The sequence below is a fragment of the Dryobates pubescens genome, chromosome 31 (assembly GCF_014839835.1).
Source record: "Dryobates pubescens isolate bDryPub1 chromosome 31, bDryPub1.pri, whole genome shotgun sequence".
NCBI classification, from domain to species: domain Eukaryota; kingdom Metazoa; phylum Chordata; class Aves; order Piciformes; family Picidae; genus Dryobates; species Dryobates pubescens.
In genome coordinates this window covers 7047463-7072424 of record NC_071642.1, presented here as the reverse complement: position 1 = coordinate 7072424, position 24962 = coordinate 7047463, and the positions used below count along the sequence as shown (strand labels likewise).

General features: G+C 56.6%; 1 protein-coding gene across 1 annotated transcript; it reads left to right on the top strand.

Annotated features, from left to right (window-relative positions):
- The first annotated feature begins 10451 nt into the window (after positions 1–10451).
- On the top strand, positions 10452–24751 carry TNFRSF10B (TNF receptor superfamily member 10b). Its single transcript, XM_054175478.1, has 10 exons — positions 10452–10602; positions 10915–11250; positions 19758–19886; positions 20569–20683; positions 20780–20850; positions 20982–21077; positions 21603–21643; positions 22170–22366; positions 23092–23225; positions 24362–24751. Exons 1-10 carry the CDS (start codon positions 10452–10454, stop codon positions 24652–24654), a joined length of 1563 nt encoding a protein of 520 aa, XP_054031453.1. The 3' UTR covers positions 24655–24751.
- The last annotated feature ends 211 nt before the right edge of the window (positions 24752–24962 follow it).

The following is a 24962-nucleotide window of genomic DNA, read 5'->3' as shown; positions in this document are numbered from 1 at the left end:
GCATGCGCACCGCTCCCGTCCCTACCCCCCCGCGGCCGCCTTTGTGTGGGCCGCGCCGCGATGCCACACACACCCCCCGGCCCGCCCGCAATGGTACGGTCCCGCTTTCCCGGCATGCACCGGGGAGGGTGAGGCCGGCGTGGGTCGGGACGGTCGCCCCCCACCGCCCCGGCCCCCGGCCCGGCCCCGCCCCCTAAGCGTCACCTGCGGGGGGTGGTGCTGAGGTGACGTCATCGGCGGAGCGCAGCCTGGGTGTGCTGCCTGGCAGCGCGGTCGGGGCGGCGCAGGTTGGAAGAGTTCGTTCAGTCCGAGCGGCAACCCAGCCCCGGCGTGGCCACCCAGCCCCGGCCCCAAGTGCCATGGCCACAGGTTTCCTGAACACCCGCAGGGATGGGGACTCCACCACCTCCCTGGGCAGCCTGTGCCAATCCCTGACCACTCGTGCAGCAAAGAGAACCTGGCACAACTTGTGTTCCCTTCTATTGCAAGGCACTGGGGAGAAGAAGCTGACCTCCAGCTTGCTCCAACCTCCTGGCAGGGAGCTGTGGAGAGACAGAAGAACTTCCAGATCATGGAGGCCAAGCCTTAACCCAGCACTGCCAGGGCACCACCAAACCGTGGTCCTCAGCACCACATCTCCACAGCTTTGAAAGCCCTTCCAGGTGTGAGGAACGAGCTCAGTGATAAATTTTAAATACAACCACTTTATCATAAAATGAAGGCAAAAACAGCGCTGGGCACAGAGCAGGTTTGCCAGAGGCATCATAACCACACGAGTTGAACTTATACAGATGCCAAACATACATATTCACACCTATTCATACCTTTCCCCAGTACCTTCCCACCCTTCTCCATCAGGGCTGGGACAAAACCTGCACTTTTGACCTGGCCAGTCTTCAGACACGTCGGCGCCTCACCTTTCTCTCCCCAAACCCTGCACAGTAAAGACGACCAAACGATCAGCCCAAAGATCGAACCTCACGGTCCCCAGCAATTCCCCACAGGGATGGGGACTCCACCACTGCCCTGGGCAGCCTGGGCCCGGCCTGGACAACCTTTAAAGGGATGAAATTGTTCCTCATGGCTAACCTGAACCTGCCATGGGGCGACTTGAGGACATTTCCTTTTGTCTTGTTCCTTTTTCCTTGGGAGAAGAGCCCAACCCTCACCTGGCTCCAGCCTCCATTCGGGGAGCTGTAGAGAGCAATGAGGTCTCCCTCAGCCTCCTTTTCTCCAGGCTGAACACCCCCAGGTCCCTCTGCTCTTCCTCCCCAGCCCTGTTCTCCAGACCCTTCCCCAGCTTCCTTGCCCTTCCCTGGACCCACTCCAGCCTCTCAATATCCTTCTTGGATTGAGGAGCTCCAAACTGAACCCAGGATTCAAATCACTGGGGGGGGGGGGGTGGTGGTGGTGGAATAAGAGAGAGAAATAGAATCCCCGAACAGAATTAGTTCTGTTCCAGCTCAAAGCAGGACACAGCTGCTTTTCTTTTTTTACCTCCATGTGGCAGCATCATCCCCACCCTCCCCAGTTCCCCAGGGGCAGCAGCCTTGCATGAGTAGAGAGAGTTTGTTCATGCAGGGTTTTCAGAGCAAAGCTTGATGCTCCTAGGGAAAAAGGGGGGGAGGCAAACTCTTGTCACTTCAGCTGCCAAGGTCTGAGCATTTCTGTGTCGCTGCCTTCACCATGTGGGATATTTCTGGTTTCTCATGGAGCCAGAGGAAATCAAATTGTGTCTGGGAGCTCAGCTCTGGGTGCCCTGCCCCTGGTGAGACACTCAGGGGTTAATCAAGCCTGGGTTGAGGGAGACAGGGCCGTTAAAGCCTTCGACACGTGTGCTTGGACTTTCCCAAGTTTCTCCCATTTGTTTGGCTTCCCTAAGGAATATCTGCAAGTGCTGTTGCTGTTCCTCTGACCGGTTCTGAGTCAGACCTGTGGTGTGCTGTCACCAGCTTAACCCTTTAGCCACTGGCATGCAAGAGACACCCTGTGCCTGCAGGCTTTCTCCGGAAAGCAAGGAGAAATTTGTCAAGCTGTGACCTCAGCTTGGAGATGGAACTCCTAGAGCAGGTCCAGAGGAGCTCACAAAGATGGTCTGAGCACCTGGTGCTGTGAGGACAGGCTGAAGGAGCTGGGATTGTTCAGCCTGGAGAGGAGAAGGCTCCAGGGACACATTAGAGCTGCCTTCCAGTATTTGAAACAGGCTACGGGAGAGCTGACTTTGTACAAAGGCATGGAGTGACAGGATGAGGGGTGATGGCTTCAAGCTGGAAGAAACTGGATTGACATGAGACATTAAGTGGAAATTCTTCCTCCTGAGGGTAGTGAAGCACTGGAACAGGTTGCCCAGAGAGGCTCTGGAGGTGGAGACTCTAAGCCTGGAAGTATTGAAAGCCAGGTTGGGCAACCTGGGCTGGTGGAAGGTGCTCCTGCCCATGGTAGGGGGGCTTGGAACTGGATGATCTTTAATGTCCTTTCCAACCCAAACCATTCTATGACTCTATAATAGTCAGAAAGACATGGAGCTTGGTTTACTCTGTGGATTTATTATGAGGTTTTCCTGAGGCTGCTGAGCTGAGCTGGAGCCTGCTCAGGCTGTGCTGCACTCCTGCAAGGCTGCTTGCAACCACGGGTGGCTGCCCCTTTCCTTTTCTTTGAGGCTGTTTCATTCTCAGATTGGATCCTTAAGGCAGCCCAGCTGGCTCGTGGTGCCTTGGTGAGCAAAGAGCAGCGACACAGGTAGATAAAAGCCAGCACTGCTTCCTTCAGAGGCTTTGGTAACACCACCTTGGCTCTCTTCCCTTGGCCAGACCTCGGTGCTGCGGGCAAGGCAGCAGGTCTCAGAGCAGCCTTTTAAACACACCCTGATCCATGCTGTAAATCGGGAGGTGACTCAGCAGAGGCAAGAATCTATTTTTAGCTCCTCCCAAGCTTTCTGTGTCAAGCTGAAATGTTACATTAATCCTTTCAGTGCTAGCCCCAAACCAACGTCCTCTGCTGTCTGCGGAGCCATTCATACCCCGGGACCCGCCACCTCCAGGAGCCCTTCTGCCAAAACCCAGCCCAGCTCTTCCCTCTTAAAAGAGAGGCACATTTTGGGCTGCGGTCAGCAAAGCACACACCGAGACCAGGAAGCCAAATGGGCAGCGTCTGACCACGAGTCCCTGTTCAAAGGGACCGCAGGGGCTGTGTTTGTGCACCTGAGAGCGGCGGCCTTGAACCCGTGCTGCTGGAGGCTGTTAGGCTGGGGACTCACATGTCTGGCCAGAAAAAGAGCCAAGTGATGGTGTGAGCCCACTCCCATGGGATCCTACCACATGGATAAAAAAATAACAGCCAAAAAAACCACCCCCTCCTGGAAGTTGAGCTGTGGGGGGAAAAAAAGCTGTGATGCAGAATAAATGACAAACCTCTGTTGGCTGAAGAAGGAAGCCATGTGCTTGGAGGGATGTGGGGGGGGGAAAGACTGAAGGCATCCTCAGGGTTAGAAGCCTCAAAGCCCATTTTTAAGTTGCCTTTGTAGCTCAGGGGGTGGGGTTGGTCTAGCAACAGCAGCTCAGCTCCTCTGTGGTGGAGTCTTATGGCTCAGGTGTGGCAGAGGCTGAGGCTGGTCCCGCCAGGCAGCGGTTCAGCAGGAGGTGGCTGTGCCCCTGTCGAACCCTCAGGTCTGGTTGCCACCAGAGCAGGACCTGTGGGGTGGTGAGAGGCTTTCCCAGGAGTGTGAACCATCCTGGCTTTGCCCCATGGAGATTTAACCTGGGATGGGACCCTCTGAGGTGGAGCTGAAAGCTGCATTTTATGCACCATTGAGCATTTCAAACCTCGGACCTGCCAAGCCAGAGGCTTCTGCTCCAGCTTCAAAGCTTAGTTTGGATATGGAGCTCACAGTCTTAACACCCTCACTCCTCTCCTTCATCCCAGAGCTCCTTTTAAGTCTTGGTTCAAGGGGAGGGAAGGGAGGAGGGAAGGGAAAGGAGTAGATCTTCGTTCAGGCTCTATGTTTGTGGTTTAGTTTCCCCTTGCTTTTAGGAGCACCCTGGGTTGGCAGAGGAAAGAGAAACGTTTAACCCTTGCCTCTACGTGCTCAGAGGCAAGGAAAGGTGAGGGGAGAGATGAAGGGAGGGAGGGAGGATGAGGAAATCCACCTGCTTGCCCTGAGCATCTCCAGAGCCCCAAAATTAAGGCAGTCAAAAGGGGTGAAGGCAGAAGTCTGATCATCCCTCTGCCAGTGAGGGGAAACTGAGGCACTGGGAGGACTGGGTGGCTTTGCCCAGGCTTGCCCAAGGAAGGAGCCCTGGTGCAGTGAGGGGATTTCATGAAACTCACAACCTGGGCTGCAGACAAAACCTTTCCCACCGTCTTTTAAAGAAGAACCTTTGATGAGACAATTCATGTTGTTGATGCAGAGAGGAGGGGAGGTCAAAATTATCAGGCAGCTTCAGATCCCTTCCAGGCACAAAACCCCAGACAAAGGGCAACTCAAAGCTGGAGGCAGAACAGAGTGGGGCTGGTCACAAATAACACACCCAGGCACGTACCCCATCCCCTGCCAGGGTGTGCTGAGGGTCACAGTTGAAAGCAAGATGCTCTGGACAGGGAGATTAGAGCCTCCTTCACTCCCCCCTCCCTCCCCCCCCCCCAACCCCCCCAGTCTCTTTGAAGGATGGATGATGGGCAAACAGATGCTGCATTAGAACAGGACACAAATACTTCAAGGGGCTGAACTGCCACAAGGGCAGGCAGCCTCGTGTGTGGCTAACCACTAACCGTGGCTGATAAGAGCAGGCTTCCCCAGACAGCCTTGCCTGGGCACTTTGGGCTCCAATCTTCCTTCTCCATGGCTATTTTGGGCTCCAATCGCCCTTTTTCCTCGGCGGTTTGGGCTGCAATTTCCCTTTGCCTAGGGAGTTTGGGCTCAAATTTCCTTTCCCCTGGGCAGTTTGGGCTCAAATCTCCCTTCTGCCTGGGTATTTTGGACTCCAATCTCCCTTCCTTTGGGCACTTTGAGCTCAAACCTCCCTTCCTCTGGGCAGTTTGGGCTCCAATCTGCCATCTCCCTGTGTATTTTGGGCTCAAATCTCCCTTCTTCCTGGGTATTTTGGACTCCAATCTCCCTTCCTCTGGGCACTTTGAGCTCAAACCTCCCTTCCTCTGGGCAGTTTGGGCTCCAATCTGCCATCTCCCTGTGTATTTTGGGCTCAAAGATTCCTTCCTTTGGGCAGTTTGGGCTCCAATCTCCCTTTTCCTCAGGCATTTAGGCTCCAATTTCCTTTCCCCCTGGGCAGCCTGGGCTTCAATCTCCCTTCTCCCCGAGCCATGCTCCTGCTCAAACCCTTACACTCTTTTCATTTTCCACTTACAACAGCACTGAGAAAGCAGGGAGGGGAAGGAATCTGATCTCCCAACCCCTTGTTGGACCCCCTCTTGTTCTCAACGTGCTTCATTCACACACACACACACCCCACACACCCCCCAGTGCTTCTGTGCAGCTTCCCCAGCTTCTTGGGGGTGCTCCTGGCTCAGAGGGGGCCGTGGGGATGAGCAGGCTGTGGGAGATAAGGACCTGGGGAAGCTGTGTGGGGAGCTCTGTCCCCGGGTGATAAACACACACCCCACTTTCACCCCTGACTAGAGCCTGCCCTGCAGACCAGCCTTAAATGGAAGCACTCTGAGCAAGCAGGGTGGAAATTCTTGCTTGGTGGGTCTGTGAGGCAGCTTGTGTCTGTCCCACCCCCTCGGGCTGGTGGGGACTGGGAGAGGGTGAGCATGGTTGGCCTGGTTCAGTAGCTTTAAATAAACACAGGTCAGACACAAAGCTGGGCTTGCTTTGGAGCTGGGCAAAAAAAAAAAAAACCCACCCAAAATAAAGATTCTCTCTGGTTTGGCCCCAGCAGATAAACTCTGTTGGTAAATGGAGAGGGGGAGATGGGTGGAGAAGGCACAGTGGCTCTGTAACAAGTGTTTGGCAGGAGGAGGAGGAGGTCACAAAGATTGGATGCTGAAGGTTGGCCTCCTGCTGCTGTTCTTGTGAGACCCCCACCTGGAATTCTGCCTCCAGGTCTGGTGTGCCCAGCAGGAGAAGGACACAGAGCTGCTGGAGGGAGGCCAGAGGAGGTCACAAAGATGCTCCAAGGGCTGGAGCAGCTCTGCTGTGAGCACAGGCTGAGGGAGCTGGGGCTGTGCAGCCTGCAGAGGAGAAGGCTCCAGGGGGACCTCAGAGCTGCCTTTCAGTAGCTGAAGGGATCCTGCAGGAAGGCTGCAGAGACTTTTGCTGAGAGTGTCTAGAGCCAGGCCAAGGGGGGATGGTTTGAAGCTGAGGCAGAGCAGGGTTAGAGTAGAGCTGAGGAAGAAGTTGTTCAGTGTGAGGGTGGTGAGAGCCTGGCACAGGCTGCCCAGGGAAGCTGTGGCTGCCTCCTGCCTGGGGGTGTTGAAGGCCAGGTTGGATGAGGCTTTGAGCAACCTGGGCTGGTGGGAGGTGTCCCTGCCCAAGGCAGGGGGTTTGGAGTAGATGATCTCTGAGGCTCTTTCCAACCTGAGCCATTCTGTTACTTCTGTGAGATGTTCCTGAGGGCCCAATACAAACAGTGGTGTAAAGTGGGAAGCTCCACTTTTGTGTTCCCTTTGCCACAGGTCCAGCCTCCTGCCTTCTGAATTTAACCTCAGCAGTTCCCTCAAGAGCTTCAGGCTGATTTTGCAGAGAACAGACCTGGATCCTTCCTCACCCCACCAAATATCCTCAAAGGCAGGGGATTTGCAATTTCTTCTGACCTAACTGAGGAATGAATTTGCTCTCCAAGGACCCAGAATGACTTCAGCTGAAGTCAGTGGTATCTAGAGCACAGAACACATGGTTTTGGTTAAACAAAAGGCCCTGCATACTTTTGGGGCTTGTAATAAAAGTACCCACCCAGGAAGCCAAGCAGGAATTCTTCATCTCCTTTCAATCACATTGCAGTTTAATTATTGTTGGCATAGACAGGCCCTGACTTCTGGCAGGAGAAAAGCAGGTTTCCAGTGCTCAGCATGGCTGGGCACACAAGCACTTGCTCTACCATGAATAGAGGAGAGGGGCCAATGGCTTTGAGCTGGAAGAGAGGAGCAGATTTAGTGCTGAGCAAGCCTTGGCTCAAGGCTGCAGAACCTCCCCTGTGGGGACAAGCTCAGGGAAGTTGGGGTTTGTTGTTGGAGAAGAGAAGGCTCCAGGGAGACCTTAGAGCAGCCTTCCAGTGCCTGAAGGGGCTCCAGGAGAGCTGGGGAGGGACTTTTGACAAGGGCTTGGAGTGATAGGACAAGGGGCAACGGACTGAAGCTTGAGGAGGGCAGATTGAGACTGGAGATTAGGAAGAAATTCTTTCCAGTGGGGGTGGGGAGACACTGGCACAGGTTGCCCAGGGAGGCTGTGGATGTTCCCTCCCTGGAGGTGTTCAAGGCCTGGCTGGACAGGTGTAAGAAGTTTGTTTCCCTCATGTTTGTCCTGAGATCCCTGCTTATCTACAAGAGCACAAGCTCTGTGACTATAGCAGCTGACAACCAGACAAGGGCACAGGTTCTGCTGTCAGGAGTGTTGGGATGCAAGCTGGGAGTCACTGTGACAGTGCTGTGGGGTTTTGATGGAGAGGACCTTCACAGCTGAGCAACCTGGGCTGGTGGAAGGTGTCTCTGCCCATGACAGGGGGGTTGGAACTGAATGATCTTTAAGGTCCCTTCCAACCCAAACCACTCTGTGATTCTACAGTCACCCAAGAGAAGATAGGTCCCAAATATCCACATCTTAAGTGGGTTAGCCACGGCCCTGCTGATCCCATTGCAACCAAGGAGCCTCACTGCCTTCCTCCAGGTCCTGAGGCTGAAGAGCACACTGGGGAGCTGCTCAGCAGCCCCTCTGGCACCCAGATTTTGAGCACACTGAGCTCTGTACCTGGCAGGTGTTTTTTTTGCCTGATGAGCAGCTGGGCTTTTTTTCTGCAGCTCCACCTGAGCTGGCTTCTGCCTTGGGGAGGCTTTAAAGGTTTCACTCACAGAGGAGTTATTCACTCAGCCTCTGGTGAGTCACTTCCGAGGAAGGGAGGGAGCCTACTCCATGCCTGGGGCTGTTGGGTCCTGCTAACAGGAACCAGTAGTCAGCTCCGAGTTCAGGGTTAGGAAAAGGTTAACAAGTCACCAGGTCTCTGCTTCTGCTTTGTTCTGGATCGCGGAATGGGTGGGAAGGGACCTTGAAGATCACGAGCAGGGACATCTGCAACGAGATCAGGTCACTCAGAGCCCAACCAACCTGGATTTGAACACTTCCAGAGCTGGAGCCTTTACAGCTTCTCTGGGCAACCTGTTCCAGTGCCTCACCACCCTCATGGGGAAGAATTTCTGCCTTCTATCTACTCTAAATTCCCCCTCTTTTGGTTTCAAACCATCACCCCTTTTCCTGTCACATCAGGCCCTGCTAAACGATCTGTCCCCAGCTTTATTATAGGATGCCTTTAAGTCCTAAAAGGCCACCACAAGGTCTCCCTGGAGCCTTCTCTTCTCCAGGTTGAACAACCCCAACTCTCTCAGCCTGGCCTCATAGCAGAGGGCTTCCAGCCCTCCCATAATTGCTATGGCCCCCTCTGGCCCTTCTCCAACAGGTCTCTGTGTTGAGGACTCCAGAGCTGCCTCAGCACTGCAGGGGGGGTCTCAGCAGAGCACAGCAGAGGGGCAGAGTCCCCTCCCTGCCCCTGATGCCCACACTGCTGGGGATCAGCCCAGGCCAGGCTGGGGCTGGGCTGGCAGCGCTCGGTGCCAGCTCCTGTCCAGCTCTGCACCCCCAGCACCCCCAAGGCCTTCTCCTCAGGGCTGCTCTCCAGCCCTTGATCCCCAGCCTGTGTTGATACCAGGGACTGCCCTGACTGAAGTGCAGGACCTTGCACTTAGCCTTGCTAACCTCCTGATGTTACCACAGTCCCTCCCCTCCAGCCTGCCCAGGTCCCTCTGTCTGGATCCCATCCCTCCAGTGTGATGCCCACACCTGATGGCTTGGTGCCTTTGGCAGACTTGTGGAGGATGCCTTTCTCCTGCTGTCCATGCCACCAGCAAAGCTGTCAAACAGCAGCAGCCCCAATACCAGTCCCTAAATCCTGTCCTTCCTGGAGAGCCTGGATCCTCCCCATCCCAGCACCCCACAGCGGTAGGAGCCATCCCAGCACCTCTCCACCATGCCAGTAAGGTCCTCATTTGGGCAGAGTCATTTCTCACGTGCTCTGCAGATTACCTAAGTGCAGAGGAGGCAGCTGGGTAACAGCAGAGGGTCCAAAGGTTCAACACTTTGCTGGTTTTCCCTTTCAGTTCAGCTCCAACCAGCCAAAGAAAAACAAAACCACCACAAACCCAACCACCCCTGTGTGGAATTTCCTCACTTCCCAGCTCAGAAACGAAAAGATGACTCTTTGCAAGGGTTTCTGCAGACCCTTGTCCCCAACCCCCCTCCATCCCCCACCCCACAGGCCCCTCAGCAGCCAGGATTTCTCAGCAGGAGACATTTGTGTGACTGTCATCAAGTCCTGTCCCCTGGAACAGAGGAGTTGGTGACTTTTCTTGCTCCTGCTGCTGCGTGCTGGGGAGGGAAAAAAAATGCGAGGTTGTGAAGTGCCCTGGAAGCAACCAACATCCCTGGTGGCTCCTGTGACTTGGGAGTTTGGAGACCAAGCTTGGCATGGGAAATGGGAAGGGGGGAAGGGAAGGAAGGAAGAAGGGGAGAAAGGAGGAAGGGAAGGAAGGAAGAAGGGGAGAAAGGAGGAAGGGAAGGAGGGAAGAAAGAAAGAAGCAGGGAAAGGGAGAAGGGGAAGAAGGGGGAAAAGGAGGAAGGGAAGGAGGGAAGAAAGAAAGAAGAGAGGGGGGGAAGGGTGAAGGGAAGAAAGGGAGAAAGAAGGAAGGGAAGGAGGGAAGAAAGAGGGAAGAGAAGGGAAGGGAAGGGAAGGGAAGGGAAGGGAAGGGAAGGGAAGGGAAGGGAAGGGAAGGGAAGGGAAGGGAAGGGAAGGGAAGGGAAGGGAAGGGAAGGGAAGGGAAGGGAAGGGAAGGGAAGGGAAGGGAAGGGAAGGGAAGGGAAGGGAAGGGAAGGGAAGGGAAGGGAAGGGAAGGGAAGGGAAGAGGGGAAAGGGAGAAGGGAAGAAGGAATGAAAGGAAGAAGGGAAGATAGGAGGAGGGAAGAAGGGAAGAAAGGAGGAAGGGATAAAGGGAAGGAAGAAAATAAGGGAAGAAAGGAGGAAGGGAAGAAAGGAGGAAGGAAAGAAGAGAAGGGGCAAAAGGAAGAAGGGAAGAAGGGAAGAAAGGAAGAAGGGAAGAAAGGAAGAAGGGAAGGTGTGGGAAATTGTTATCTTTGGCTTTCACGGGGCTCGATCCTCAAGCTGATCGGGTGGTTGTAGTCTGTGTTGTGCAGGATGTGTGTTGGGAGAGAAATGGAGGCAGGGTGAGGCGTCGAGATGTCTGAGACTGGCCTGGTGAAGAGTGCAAACCTTTGTGCCAGCCCCGACCGCAGGCAGCCACAGGCGGGACTGGGAGGGGAGGTGGGGGTTACATGCTTGGGAAATGTAGAGGGATTTGTGGAGGTATTTATGTACAAGTTTGCCGTCTGTACGAGCTCAGCTCGTGGTGGTGCGGCACCGATGCGCTCTGCTTTGCCTTTCTTTTGTAACAAACTGTTTGTATTTCAACCGTAGCAGTGAGCGCCTCTCTCGCACGACGGGGAAGGGGAAAAGATGCGGTTAAAGAGTAACAGCGCACCGCAAAGTCAGTTCAACCTCCCGGGCGAACCAGGCTGTTGCCAAACCCCACACTGAAACCTCGCTGTGGTTTCTCGCTCCTGGAAGGAGCGTGGGGAGAGGTTCGCTAGAGCCAGTCCTGGCAGAGCCCTCCTCCAAGTCCTCCTCTTCCTCCTCCGCCCAGCCTCCTCCCATATACCCCAGTCCCGCCAAGCTTCGTACTGCTCCGCTCGCCTTCGTCGGAGCTGGTCGTCCGTCGTGACAAAGCCTTGCCCGGGCAGTCCCGAGCGGCGCCCGGTGCGCGGTGCCCGGTGCGCAGTGCCCGGTGCGCGGTGCCCGGTGCCGTTCCGCTCCGCCTCGCGCAAAATGCGCCCGGTGCCGCGCTGCGATCCCCGCTGGCTTTGCCTCCTGCTGCCGCTGCTGCTGCTGCTGCTTACGGTGTGTGGGAACGGGATCGGGCACGGCGGGGTCCAGGGGGATACTGGGGAGGGGGTACCAGGATCCCCGTCGGGGCTGCCCGGTGCGGCCGCGGCATGCCCGGGCATGAGCCGCCGGGCTGGGAAAGAGGCCAGCGAGGGGCTGGGGGTGGGGGGGGTGTAGGTTGGGGGGTGGGGGGGGTGGGAGTTGTAGAGGGGGTTAGGGACTGGTTTGGGTTGAGGTTGTGGCATTCAGGGGGGCGGTGTGAATGGGGGAGCCCCCAAAGTGTAAGGGGAGTAGGGGGCTGGGGAGAGCAGGGTTGGGGGGGGCGGGGGGGAGTGTCCCCTTCAGCAGTGGTGGTGGTGGTGGGATCGCGGGGGTTGGGGCTTACGTGGGTTAGAGGCGGGGGGGGGGGGGGAGCTAGGGCTACAGTGGGGCTCACCTGATCCAGGTGCCAATGGGGGGGGAACAGGGATTGTGGGGGTTCACCTGTTCTGGGGGCCATGGGGAGGGGGGGACAGGGGTTATGGAGATACACCTGTTCTGGGGGCCATGGGTAGGGGAGGGCAGGGATTATGGGGGCTCACCTGTTCTGGAGGCCATGGGGGGGGGACAGGGGTTATGGGGGTTCACCTGTTCTGGGGGCCATGGGGGGGGGAAACTGGCGTTATGGGGGTTCACCTCTTCTTGGGGCCATGGGGGGAGGCTCTCCTGGCCCAGGTGGCAATGGTGGGGGGGAACAGGGGTTATGGGGGTTCACCTGTTCTGAAGGCCGGGGGGGGGCTCACTTGGTCCAGGAGATTATTTGGGGGGGGGGGGAGGGCTGATCTTACAGCGCTGCTTCCATGGCAGAGGGGCTGTGGAGGGAACTACAGGGGGGGTCACCTGGGAAAGTGGAGGCCAGGGGGAGGTGTTCACCTGGGCAGGACCCATGGCAGGGGAGCTGGGCTATGGGGGCTCACCTGGGCAGGTTGGCAGGGTACTGGGGCGGGGGGGAGGGGGTGACGGCGACAGGGTGAAAGCAGCCGAGCGGAGGCGGGACAGGGATGGGTGACTTCAAGCCTCCTGGGTGTGGGGCAGGCGTGCAGGGCTGTGCAGGTGACGTGGGGCTGGGAAAGTGACGTGGGGCTGGAACTTTGCCCCATGGCCATGCCTGCGCCGGAGGGGATTTCCGCTGCCTTTGCTCCCGAGCTTTGTTTGCCGTTCGCTGTGGGGAACTCCCGTCCGTGCCCGGCCTGCCCGGGATGTTTGAAAGCGGCAGGGTGGGATGCGGGCAGCTCTGGGCTGCCTGCTGCAGGAATGCTGCCTCTTCCCCTTGCCCAGAGCGCCTCCAAACCCTTCCTGCCGCTGGGTTTTTAAGGACATAAAATTCCACCTGTGCCTCGCCTATTCCCCCGGGGATTGGGGACCCTGGGTGTTGTTTCACCCGAGCTCAGGGGGATCCTGTTCTCCAGTTTATCCCAGAGATCCTGACCTGAACTTTATTCTGGGTTTTCTGCCCTGAGTTTTATGCCAGGGATCCTGCCCAGGCTTTTATCCTGGGGATCTGCCCTGAACTGATCCTGGATTTCCTGCTCTGAGTGTTATTCCTGTGTTCCTACCCTGAGTTTTATCCTAATGATCCTGCCCAGGCTTTTATCCCAGGGATCTGCCCTGAATTTTGTTGTGGGATCCTGCTCTGAGTGTTATCCCTGTGTTCTGCCCTGAGTTTTATGCCAGGGATCCTGCCCAGGCTTTTATCCCAGGGATCTGCCCTGAATTTTGTTGTGGGATCCTGCTCTGAGTTTTATCCCTGTGTTCTGCCCTGAGTTTTATCCTAATGATCCTGCCCAGGCTTTTATCCCAGGGATCTGCCCTGAATTTTGTTGTGGGATCCTGCTCTGAGTTTTATCCCTGTGTTCTCCCCTGAGTTTTATCCTAATGATCCTGCCCAGGCTTTTATCCCAGGGATCTGCCCTGAATTTTGTTGTGGGATCCTGCTCTGAGCTTTATCCCTGTGTTCTTCCCTGAGTTTTATGCCAGGGATCCTGCCCAGGCTTTTATCCCAGGGATCTGCCCTGAATTTTATTCTGGGATCCTATCTCTGAGTTTGATCTCTGTGTTCCTACCCTGAGTTTTATCCCAGGGATCCTGCCCAGGCTTTTATCCCAGGGATCTGCCCTGAATTTTATTCTGGGATCCTATCTCTGAGTTTGATCTCTGTGTTCCTACCCTGAGTTTTATCCCTGGGATCCTGCCCAGGCTTTTATCCCAGGGATCTGCCCTGAATTTTATTCTGGGATCCTATCTCTGAGTTTGATCTCTGTGTTCCTACCCTGAGTTTTATCCCTGGGATTCTGTCCTCAGTTTCATCCCTGGGGTTTATCCCAGGGATTCTGCCCTGACTTGTATCTCCAGGATCATGCCCTGAGTTTTCTCCTAGGGATCCTGCCTTGTGTTTCATGTCAGAGATCCCAAGTTTTACCCCAAGGCTGGGCCAGAGGCGCTGCTGCCACAAGGCAGCCCAGCAGAGCTGCTGCCCCAGGCCATGTGGTTGCAGCTCCTGTAGTGGAAACCAGCAGTGCCTGGTCCAGGTTGAAGACAGTCAGCTCTTCATCCCCTTCCTTCCTTATGTTAGAATAGAATCAACCATGTTGAAAAAGACCTCAGAGATCATCAAGTCCAACCTATTACCTACCACCTCCCACCTCCTGCCAACTAAACCATGGCTCCAAGTGCCACATCCAAGCCTTTTTAGAACACCTCTGGGGACTGCACCACCTCCCTGGGCAGCACATTCCAGTGGCCAGTTCCTCTTTCTGTTGTCCAGCAGAGCTCACGTAGGACCTGCCTGAGAAAGCCAAGCCTTGTTAAACCATCACTTTAGGGCACACTGTTCACCACCTTTTACATTTCCCCCCCTTCCTCCCCCTTTTTTAATAGCAAAGGGGAGGGGGAACCACCCGGGGCTGGTGATGCCCCACGTGATGATCACACGATCTTGTGGCTGCAGCTCCTTCCTCTGCTCACCGATGCTTGCTTGCATCATACCTGGACCTGGGCCCACGGAGGAATGCTTGCTGGAGCTCATATTCCAGCTAGAGTGGGAAACCCCCCCCTGCTTGTCAGACCTGTGCCCTTGAAGGAGAGCCACCTGGGGGGGGGGGGGGGGCTGAGATGCCTGCAGACCCCTGGCATCTCTGTTAGCCCTGGGCCAAGAGCTTCTCTGTGCTGCAATCGTATTGATGCTGAGTGAGATGGTCACTGATGGACGTCATGAGGTCTTGGGTGACAGGTTGGACTTGATGATCTTTGAGGTCTTTTCCAACCTTATTGATTCTGTGATGGCCAGGAGCTCAGTAAGGAGTCACTGAGGGCTGTCTCTGCCTGCTCCCTGAAGGTGATCAAGGCCTTGGAGCAACCTGGGCTAGTGTGAGGTGCCCCTGCCCACGGCAGGGAGGCTGGAACTGGATGATCTTTAAGGTCCTTTTCAACCCAAACCATTTTGTGATTCTAGAATCATGGAGTTCCAGCATGCTGGGGGTTGGAAGTGACCTGTGGAGATCATCCAATCCAACCCCCCCCTGCTCCAGCAGGGCACCCACAGCAGCTTGCCTAGGAGCACAATGCCCAGGGGGGATTGGGAGCTCTCCAGAGAGGACAACTCCACAACCTCTCTGGGCAGCCTGCTCCAGGCCTCCAGCACCCTTGAAGTTTCTCCTTAACTAAGGGGGTGTGGGGGGAGTGTTCCAACTCCTTCCTTGGGATCATAGAATCCTAAACATCCTCTCAGTTGGATCACTTCAGGAGGAAAGCAAATCGGGGATGGAAGCAGGGAAAGTTCAAAGCTTGAGGCTTCCCAAAGCTTCCTCTCCAGCCCTGATCATCCATCAGGAAAGAGCTGCTGAGGGTGTTGGGGATTCCTCTGCCTGCTAATTCCTCTGCCTTGAGGCAACCCTTGCTTGCTTGGGATGTTTGCTGTGGGTGAAAAAATATGACTCTTGGATACCACAGCTCCCAGCCTGGTTCCTGCCATGCTTTGCAAGGCTGATAGGTTAGTCAGGGCTGGCAGCCCTGCCCTGCCAAGGGCTCTGGGGGGTGGGGGGATGATGCACTTGAACAGCACTTGCTGGGGAAGGTGGTGTGGGCTGATAACCTTATCATGAACTTGTGCAAGCTCTGCTGAGCTGCTGCTTTGTGAACAACAGTGAAAATCCTTGTGCTTAAGGGGCCTCTCCAAACAGCAGATAGTGCTGGGGTGCTGCTCTGCTCACCTCCCCAGCCTGGCACAGCTTGGATGGGGAAGAAAAAGTTGTTTCATTCCTTGGTGGGTGGGGGAACAGGCTGCCCAGTTTCAGTCCCTGAGGACCAGAGTGGGTAAAGCCCTGAAAACTGGGAGGTAAAAGCAAGAAGCCTCCCTTGGAAGAGCACTATCTCAACCTGCCAGCCCTCCCAGCTAGAAAAATAAGCAGTGAGAGCAAACCCTGGGCTGTACCAAAAGATGTGTGGCCAGCAGCTCAAGGAGAGCTGGGAGATGATTCTCTCAAGGGAGAGGATTCTGCCCCTCGACTCTGCTCTCATCAGACCTCGCCTGGAGTACTGCCTCCAGTTCTGGTGCCCCCAGCACAGGAAGGACATGAAACTGTCAGAGAGGGTCCAGAGGAGGCCACAAAGATGAGCAGAGGGCTGGAGAACCTCCCCTCCTGGGGCCAGGCTGGGAGAGTTGGGGCTGTTCAGCCTGGAGAAGAGAAGGCTCTAGGGAGATCTTAGAGCAGCCTTCCAGTACCTGAAGGGGCTCCAGAAGAGCTGGGGAGGGACTTTTGACAAGGGCTTGGAATGACAGGATGAGGGACAGTGTCTTTGAGCTGGAAGAGGGGAGACTGAGACTGGAAATGAGGAAGAAATTCTTCAGGGTGAGGATGGAGAGACTCTGGCACAGGTTGCCCAGGGAGGCTGTGGATGCCTCATCCCTGGAAGTATTTAAGGCCAGGCTGGATGGGTCTCTGAGCAACTTGGTTAGTGGGAGGTGTCCCTGCCCATGGCAGGGAGGTTGGAACTGGATGAGCTTTAAGATCCCTTCCATCCTAACCCATGCTGTGATTCTATGCAGTGCAGAGCCAGAAGCTGTTGGAGGGCTGCGGATTTGATACTCCGAGTCAGGCTCTGGAGATGGCTCTGTTCATAGGCTGAACAGGTCTCAGTGGTGGTGGGTTAGGATTGTCCCCTGCTTGGCCTGGCAGCTCTCAGCTGTGTTGTTTGTGAGTGCTGGAGCTGGTTTGGGAGCTCACACCCTTCCCCTGGACTGGCGCGGGAAGTGTCCGGGGAGGAGAAGGGGGGGAGTGAAAGCTGCTCCATAGATGGCCAGGCTGGCCCAGAGGCCAGCCACACAACTTGCTTCTCTATTGTTTCAGCCTTTGGAGGCAGCTTCTGACTCACAGAAGAAATATTTGCTTGAGGAGGCAGGTTTTGGCATCTGGGAGGGGAAGGGGACGGTGCCTCTGCTGCAGGAGCTGCCCTGCAGCGTGGTCAGGAATTGTTTGGGTTGGAAAAGATCTTCCAGAGCATGGAGGCCAAGCCTTCAGCCAGCACTGCCAGGGCACCCCCAAACCGTGGTCCTCAGCACCACATCTCCAGGGCTTTGAAAGCCCTCCAGCGATGGGGACTGCACCACTGCCCTGGGCAGCCTGGGCCAGGCCTGGACAACCCTCAAAGGGAGGAAATTGTTCCTCATGGCCAAGCTGAACCTGCCCTGGGGCAGCTTGAGGCCATTTCCTCTTGTCCTGTCCCTTGAGAGAAGAAACCAACCCCCACCTGACTCCAGCCTCCTTTCAGGGAGCTGCAGAGAGCAAGGAGGTCTCCCTCAGCCTCCTTCTCCCCAGCTCCCTCAGCTCCTCCTCCCCAGCCCTGTTCTCCAGACCCTTCCCCAGCTTCCTTGCCCTTCTCTGGACACTTCATCACTTCCTAAAGCCCAGGGTAGAGGGGCAGAGACTGGAGGTGGGGGCAAGTTTACATCCATTTATATCCCTGGAGCAGCTGTGCCGGCTGAGAGACCCAAGGGCACTGCCCCCCCCCGGGGACATTGGGGTACCCAAAGGCCCCCCAGGACCCTGCTGCAGCGAGTGGCCATACCTGTCCAGCATCACCCTCCCAGGGCTGGGACTGCCTGCGGCTGGGCTGTGCCCTGGCAGCCTGGAGCAGCCCAGGTGTCCTTGTGGGCACCAGAGCCACCCACCAACCTTGACACAGGGCTGGCTTCCTCCCCACAAACGCCCTCCCTGTTCCCCTTCCCTCACCCTTCCATTTCCTTCGCTGCTGTGGGTTCACATGCTCAGAAAGCAGGGCAGGGGAGGGGGGGTTGGTGTCACCCAGGGGAGCCTTTGCCTTGCTGAGGAGCTGGCACGCAGCACTCACACAGGGTCACAGAGTGCTGGCCCTCTGCAGACTTCCTCCTCATGCTTGGCCAAGGAATTGTCTACCCTGGGAGCCCTTCACCTCCTTCAAGGGGAGGGTTGGGTCCTCTGGGTCCGTTCATGGATTCATCCATTGTGCACCTCACAGATCTTACACAGATTCAGAGAATGCTTTGGGGTGCAAGGGACCTTCAAGATCATCCAGTTCCAACCTCTTGCTGTAGGCAGGGACACCTCCCACCAGCCCAGGTTGCTCAAGGCCTCATCCAACCTGGCCTTGAACACCTCCAGGGAAGGGCCCCGAGCTCCTCTCCTGCTTCCCTGAAGCACACTGGGGCAGGGCATCTCTTGCCCATCTCTTTCTTCCCTTGTCCTGTGGATTCAGGATGCTTTCCAACCCAGGTTCTTCCATGTGTTTTTAACAGCAGGTTTCTTTGGAAGCTGCTGCTGCAGCAGCACTGAAGAGGAGAGACAAATCAGATCCCTTGGAGCCAGCCAGGCACACTGGTCACTATTCAGGGACATGCCCTGCAGGTAAGATGGTCTCAAACATTGGTCCCACCAGACATTGTTCACACCATGTTCAGCCTCCTCATGCTTCTGCCTGCTGAGCCAGCATGTCCATGCTCCTTGTGAGGAGGCAGCAGGTGCTCCAGCTCTCCTCTGCTCCACTGTCATGAGGTCTATGGACTCATACTGGGAACATTTTCATAGAATCATAGAATGGTCTGGGTTGGAAGGGATCTCCAAAGGACATCTCTGCAGTCAGCAGGCATGTCCTCAACTAGATCAAGTTGCCCAGATCCCTGTTGAGCCTCACAACCAACCTTTGGCTGGTTCCTGGTTTGCCTCTTCGCTGGCAGTGGAATCAAACCCCTCTCTGCAAAGACATCTGCATCCTGTCCTAGAACCACAGAATGGGTTGGGTGGGAAGGGCCCTTTGAAGCTCATCGAGTCCAACCCCCCTGCAGTCAGCAGGGATATCTCCAACTAGAGCAGGTTGCTCACAGCCCAGTCAAACCTGACCCTGAATGTCTCCAGGGATGGAGCCTCCACCACCACCTCCCTGGGCAACCTGTGCCAGTGTTCCTCCACCCTCACAGTGCAGAACTTCTTCCTAATCATAGAATCATGGAATCAATAAGGTTGGAAAAGACCTCAGAGATCATCAAGTCCAACCTGGCACCCAGCACCTCCTGACAACTAAACCATGGCTCCAAGTGCCACATTCAATCCCCTCTTGAACACCTCCAGGGATGGTGACTCCACCACCTCCCTGGGCAGCACATCCCAATGGCCAGTCTCTCTTTCTGTGAAGAACTTCTTCCTAACATCCAGCCCTGGCACAGCTTGAGACTGTGCCCTCTTGTTCTGGTGCTGCTTGCCTGGGAGAAGAGCCCAACCCCCACCTGGCTCCGACCTCCCTTCAGGGAGTTGGAGAGAGCAAGAAGGTCTCCCCTGAGCCTCCTCTTCTGCAGGCTAAGCAACCCCAGCTCCCTCAGCCTCTCCTCACAGGGCTGTGCTCCAGACCCCTCCCCAGCCTTGCTGCCCTTCTCTGGACACCTTCAAGTCTCTCAATATCCTTCTTAAACCGAGGAGCCCAGAAGTGGACACAGGACTCCAGCTGTGGCCTAACCAGTGCTGAGCACAGGGCACAATGACTTCCCTGCTCCTGCTGGCCACACTGTTCCTGATGCAGGCCAGGATGCCATTGGCCTTCTTGGCCCCCTGGGCACACTGCTGGCTCATGTTCAGCTGCTGTCCGTCAGTACCCCCAGGTCCCTTTCTGCCTGGCTGCTCTCAGCCACTCTGTCCCCAGCCTGTAGCACTGCCTGGGGTTGTTGTAGCCAAAGTGCAGCCCCTGGCACTTGGACTTGTTGAATGCCATCCTGTTGGACTCTGCCCACCTGTCCAGCCTGGCAAGGTCCCTCTGCAGAGCTCTCCTACCCTCTAACAGATCAACTTATGCCCTCAGCTTGGTGTCACCTGCAAACTTACTGATGATGGACTCAATCCCCTCCTCCAGATCATCAACACAGATATTGAACAGGATGGAGTCCAGCATTGATCCCGGGGGGGACACCACTAGTGCCTGGCTGCCGCTACCTAATGCCCAACCTACATCTACCCTGCTCCAGTTTCAAACCCTTGCCCTGTTGCACCTCCTGTGCTGCTGGCTCACAGGCTGTCCCTTCTCTTTCTCCTCCACCTCTGCTTGCAGGTGAGCATGCTGAGCAGCACTGTGAGGGGCAGAACTGCTCCACCAAGTGTCTGCCCTGCAACGACCATGAATTCACTGAGTACCCAAACGACTTCCTCAAGTGCCTGCGCTGCCGGGTGTGTCGAGAAGGTATGAGCTGGGGGGGGTGAGAAGGTGACACAGGCTGCTGGCATGGGCTGGCTTCAGCTGACCACAGACCTCTCCCTTGAAGAGCATTGGAACCTGCAGCATCCCCAAAGAGTGGCTGAGGCTGGGGCTGCAATGCTGTTGCTTGTACCAGACCTATGTCCTCTGCTCAATGCATAGGTTCATGGAATGGGTTGGGTTGGAGGGGACCTTGAAGATCAGCCAGTTCCAACCCCCCTGCCGTGGGCAGGACACTTTCCACTAGCTCAGGTTGCTCCAAGCCTCCTCCAGGCTGGCCTTGAAAACACCTCCAGGAAGGCTGCAGAGAGACTTTTCCTGGGGGGCTCTAGAGCCAGCCCAAGGGGGAATGGTTTGAAGCTGAGGGAGAGCAGGGTTAGACTGGAGCTGAGGAAGAAGTTCTTCAGTAGGAGGGAGATAAGACTGGCACAGGCTGCCCAGGGGGGCTATGGATGCTCAAGGCCAGGTTGGATGAGGCCTTGAGCAGCTGGGTCTAGTTGAGAGCTGTTCCTGCCCCTGGTGGGGAGGTTGGGGCAGATGATCTCTGAGGTCCCTTCCAGGATTCTGTGACCTGGTGTTCCTCAGGCTTGTGGGCTAAGGATGAGAGCAGGTGGAGCAGTGTGATGTGGAGGGCTTGGGGATACAGCCATCTCTCTTCTCACTGCAGATCAGGTGGAGATAAGTCCCTGCCAAGCAACCAGGGACACTCAGTGTGCCTGCAGGAGTGGCACCTTCTGCTCCCCGGACCACCCCTGCGAGATGTGCCAGAAGTGCCGGCCCCGGTGAGCTGGGTGGCGAGCTGGGGATGGGGCCTGCTGGGATGGCTGCTGCAGGGGGGGTCCAGCTGAACTCACCCTGTCCCCTTTTCCCCTTCCCAGGTGTCCCAAGGGTGAAGTGGAGCTGGCTCCCTGCATGCCTCACAGCGACCGCCGCTGTGGTCCTCCCACCGGTACCTTCTCCGACTCCTCCAGTGAGTGGGGGAGCTGCTGGAGGAGGGCAGATGGGCTGAGGGAGGGAGGTGGGGGCTGAGGGGGACACCAGGAGCAGCTCCCCACACACCTTTTGCTTTATCTGCTTTAGACAACGTGCTCCTGGCCGTTGGACTGGTGGTGCTTGTGCTCCTGCTCCTGCTTGGCCTCTTCGTCCTCTGGAGGTGCTGCTGCCGCCGGTCCTCGGGTGAGCACCAGGAGTCCTGTGGGGAGCAGCTGAGGGAGCTGGGGGTGTTCAGCCTGGAGAAAAGGAGGCTGAGGGAAGACCTCATTGCTCTCTGCAGCTCCAAGGCAAAGAGGCTGGAGTCAGGTGGGGGTTGGGCTCTTCTCCCAAGGAACAAGGGGCAGGACAAGAGGAAATGGCCTCGGGTTGCCCCAGGGGAGGTTCAGGTTGGCCATGAGGAACAATTTCTTCCCCTTGAGGGTTGTCAAGGCCTGGCCCAGGCTGCCCAGGGCAGTGGTGGAGTCCCCATCCCTGGAGGGCTTTCAAAGAGATGTGCTGCTGAGGGCCATGGTTTGGTGGTGCCCTGGCAGTGCTGGGTTGATGGCTGGACTCCATGACCTGAAAAGGTCTCTTCCAGCCCAAATGGTTCTGTGATTCTCTGACCCTTTGAGCTCTCACCCTGGCTGGAGGCTCTGCATGGGTGTGGGCTGGGTGAGAAGAAGGCCCTGCCTGGGGGAAGAGGGAATCATCACAGTTTTCATCTTCCAGGGGATGGCAGAGACCTGAGCAGCAAGTCCTGCAGCACGCTGGTGAGTTGCTGGGATGGTGCTGGGGTCATGTTTGAGGAGCTGGGCTGAGGTCCTCCCTCCGCTCCCTGCTTTGCCTGCAGCTGCTTGGGAGGTTGGAGGAGCTTGGGGGTGAGTCTCACCCCTGCAGGGGTATGGCAGAGCAAGGGGGAAGGGTCTTTGGTAGTGCCCTGCTCTCTGTGGGGGGCTTGCAGCCCCCTCCCCAGTGCTGTTAACCCTTTCCTGGCAGAGGGGCTGGCGCACCCAAGGTCTCCAGTGGGGCCTCTTCAAAGTCAAGTGACCAAGTGAGCTGTGCCCTTGAGTTGGCAGCAGGGTGGCTGCCACCACATTTAAGGTCAGGCTTGATGGGGCTCTGAGCAACCTGCTCTAGCTGGGGGTGTCCCTGCAGCAGCAGGGGAGTTGGTATAGGTGACCCTTAAGGGTCCCTTCCAACCCAATCCAGGCTGGGATTCTGTGGTCCCTGAGGGGCTGGCATGAGCCCTCCTGGGACCTCCTGACCTGTCTGGTTTCTGCCTCTCTCCTGCTGCAGGACTACCTGGTGCAGCAGCTGAGGAGGGTCCGCGGGGGGGACCTGGGGACGAGAGACAACGACCAGAACGAGCGCCGGGACAAGCTGCTGCCAGGGGCACCAGGCCCGGGCACTGCCAGCCTGCCAGGGCCACAGGTACATCAGTGGTACCCCTTGGCCAAGCTCTGCTGCTTCTCCCTTTGCCTTCACCAAGCTCAGCAAGCTTGGGAGGGCTTCCAGGGCTGGAGCACGGCTTGTGCACAGAGGTGGTCTGGGGTCTCCTGGCCTCGTTGTGGGTTCAGGACAGCGAAGTCTGCCCCTTGCAGTCAGCTGGCAGAGTCCTCTGCAGGCTTAGTGCTGAGCAAACCTTGGCTCAGGGATGGAGAACCTCCCCTGTGGGGACAGGCTCAGGGAGTTAGGGTTGTTCAGCCTGGCGAAGAGAAGGCTCCAGGGAGTCCTCAGAGCAGCCTTCCAGTACCTGCAGGGGCTCCAGGAGGGCTGGGGAGGGACTTTGACAGGGGCTGGGAGTGCCAGGATGAGAGGCAATGGCTTTGAGCTGGGAGAGGGGAGACTGAGACTGGAGATGAGGAAGAAATTCTTTAGAGTGAGGGTGGGGAGACACTGGCACAGCTTGCCCAGGGAGGCTGTGGATGCTTCCTCCCTGGAGGTGCTCAAGGCCAGGCTGGATGAAGCCTTGAGCAAGCTGGGCTGGTGGGAGGTGTCCCTGCCCTTGGCACGGGGGTTGGACCCCTGGAACCCACCCCATTCTCTGAATCTGTGAACCACAGCTCTTTGGCTGGGACCCATGAGGCAGCTCTCTCCTGCTCCTGGGCTGCTGTCATCCCAGAGCTGGGAAAGGACAGATGTTCTGGGGGGCAGGTGGTGATCTCCTGCCCTGGAAGCCCCCAGAGAGAGGGAGAGGGTCTCCAACTCCCTATTGATGGGGCTTGGGGGCATTGTTTGTGCTGGGGCTCCCTGGGTGCTTCAGGTTGTTGTCTTTCCAGGTGATGGTGCCCAGGACCAGTGCCATCCACAGGAGGAATCTGGTTCCAGTGCCAGGAAGTGACCCTGTTAAGGGTAAGTGTTGTGGTCTGGGGGCTGTGCTGGGAGGCAGGGAGGGCACCAGCCTGCAGGATGAGCTTTTGGGGGGCGGGGGAGACATACACAAAGCCCTGTGATAGTTTTAGGCTATGCCTTCCAAATGTAGTACTGTAGTAAAATGGAACTAAATCACTCTTGGGTGTAAAAAGGACAACCAAGGTGACTCTAAACAATCCCATTGGAGAGATATCTTCCAGAAGCTTGGTTGTACCAAAACAATTCTCTCTTCTCCTCTTGCTTCTTGGCTCTGGAGAGATCCTAACTTGATTCTGCTTGCCCTTGGCTGCATTGCTTTGGTGTTAACTTTCTCTGCTTCTGTCTCCTTTCTCCCTTCTTTTGTGCAGGAGGGCAGGAGGGATGGGCAGAAAAGGAGCAGCTAGCAGCTTCCCCTGGCTGGCCTTTGAGCCTGGGGAGGTGGTTCTTGTGCTGTTTGTTAATTGTAAATCCCTGTAAATGTTGTAAATCCTGGAGATTTTGTCCAGATCCATTGCAGTCCATTGCAGATTGGAGTTTTGCCTGTGTCCAGAGCAGGGCCACGAGGAGGAGCAGAGGGCTGGAGCTGCTCTGCTGTGAGGACAGACTGAGGGAGTTGGAGTTGTGCAGGCTGGAGAGGAGAAGGCTCCCAGGAGACCTAATTGTGGCCTTCCAGGATCTGCAGGGGGCTCCAAGAAAGCTGGGGAGGGACTTCTGAGGGTGTCAGGGAGGGATAGGGCTGGGAGGGAGGAGGTGGATGGAGCAAAACTAGAAGTGGGGAGATTGAGATTGGCTGTGAGGAAGAAGTTGTTCCCCATGAGGGTGGTGAGAGCCTGGCACAGGTTGCCCAGGGAGGTGGTGGAAGCCTCCTGCCTGGAGGTGTTTGCAGCCAGGCTGGAGGTGGCTGTGAGCAACCTGCTGTGGTGTGAGGTGTCCCTGGCCATGGCAGGGGGGTTGGAGCTGGCTGAGCCTTGAGGTCCCTTCCAGCCCTGAAAATTCTGTGATTCTAAATACAGCTTTCCTTGGCTTCCAGCTGAGCTGGGCTGGCAAAGTTAATGTTGGGGGAGAAGTTTCAAGCCACCACAAGCCCTTCCTGCCCCAGCTGCCCAGCCTGAGCTTTTCCCTTCCCCTCCCTCTAGTTCTGCGACGCTCCTTTGACCTCTTTGCTGAGGTTGTGCCCCTGAAGGACTGGAGGAGGTATGGCAGAGCCCTGGACCTGCTGGACAACGACATCGACCTGGCAGAGCAGAACAACAAATACTCAAGGGAGTGCTTTGTCCAGATCCTCACCACCTGGCACAACAAGCAGGGCTTGAATGCCTCTGTGAACACACTGCTGGACACCCTGCACCAGATCAGTCTTGGAGGGATTGCAGACAGCATCTCCACCAGCCTGGTCCAGCAGGGCCTTTTCCAGCATGAAGGGAGCTGAAGAGCAGGACAGGTGCTGGCACCTCCCCACTTGGAGCTGAAGCTGTGAATACCTCCTGAGGGAACACTTGAGTTTTATTTTTTTGAGGGATTTTTATCCATAGCTCTCTTGTGGCCCTTCTCCCCCCTTCTCCCCCCTTCTCCCCCCTTCTCCCCCCTTCTCCCCGCTTCTCCCCGCTTCTCCCCCCTTCTCCTCCCTTCTCCTCCCCTCTCCTCCCTTCCCCTCCCTTCCCCTCCATTCCCTTCTCCTCCCTTCTGCTCCCTTCTCCTCTCTTCTCTTCCCTTCTCTTCCCTTCTCTTCTCCTCCCT

Bases quoted from the DNA above. Each gene is read 5' to 3' on its own strand.
- TNFRSF10B (XM_054175478.1), top strand. From the start codon at position 10,452: ATGTCTGAGACTGGCCTGGTGAAGAGTGCAAACCTTTGTGCCAGCCCC. The intron at 19,887-20,568 runs GTATGAGCTGGG...TTCTCACTGCAG, and splicing joins CTGCCGGGTGTGTCGAGAAG to ATCAGGTGGAGATAAGTCCC. The intron at 22,367-23,091 runs GCAAGCTTGGGA...TCCCTATTGATG, and splicing joins CTTTGCCTTCACCAAGCTCA to GGGCTTGGGGGCATTGTTTG.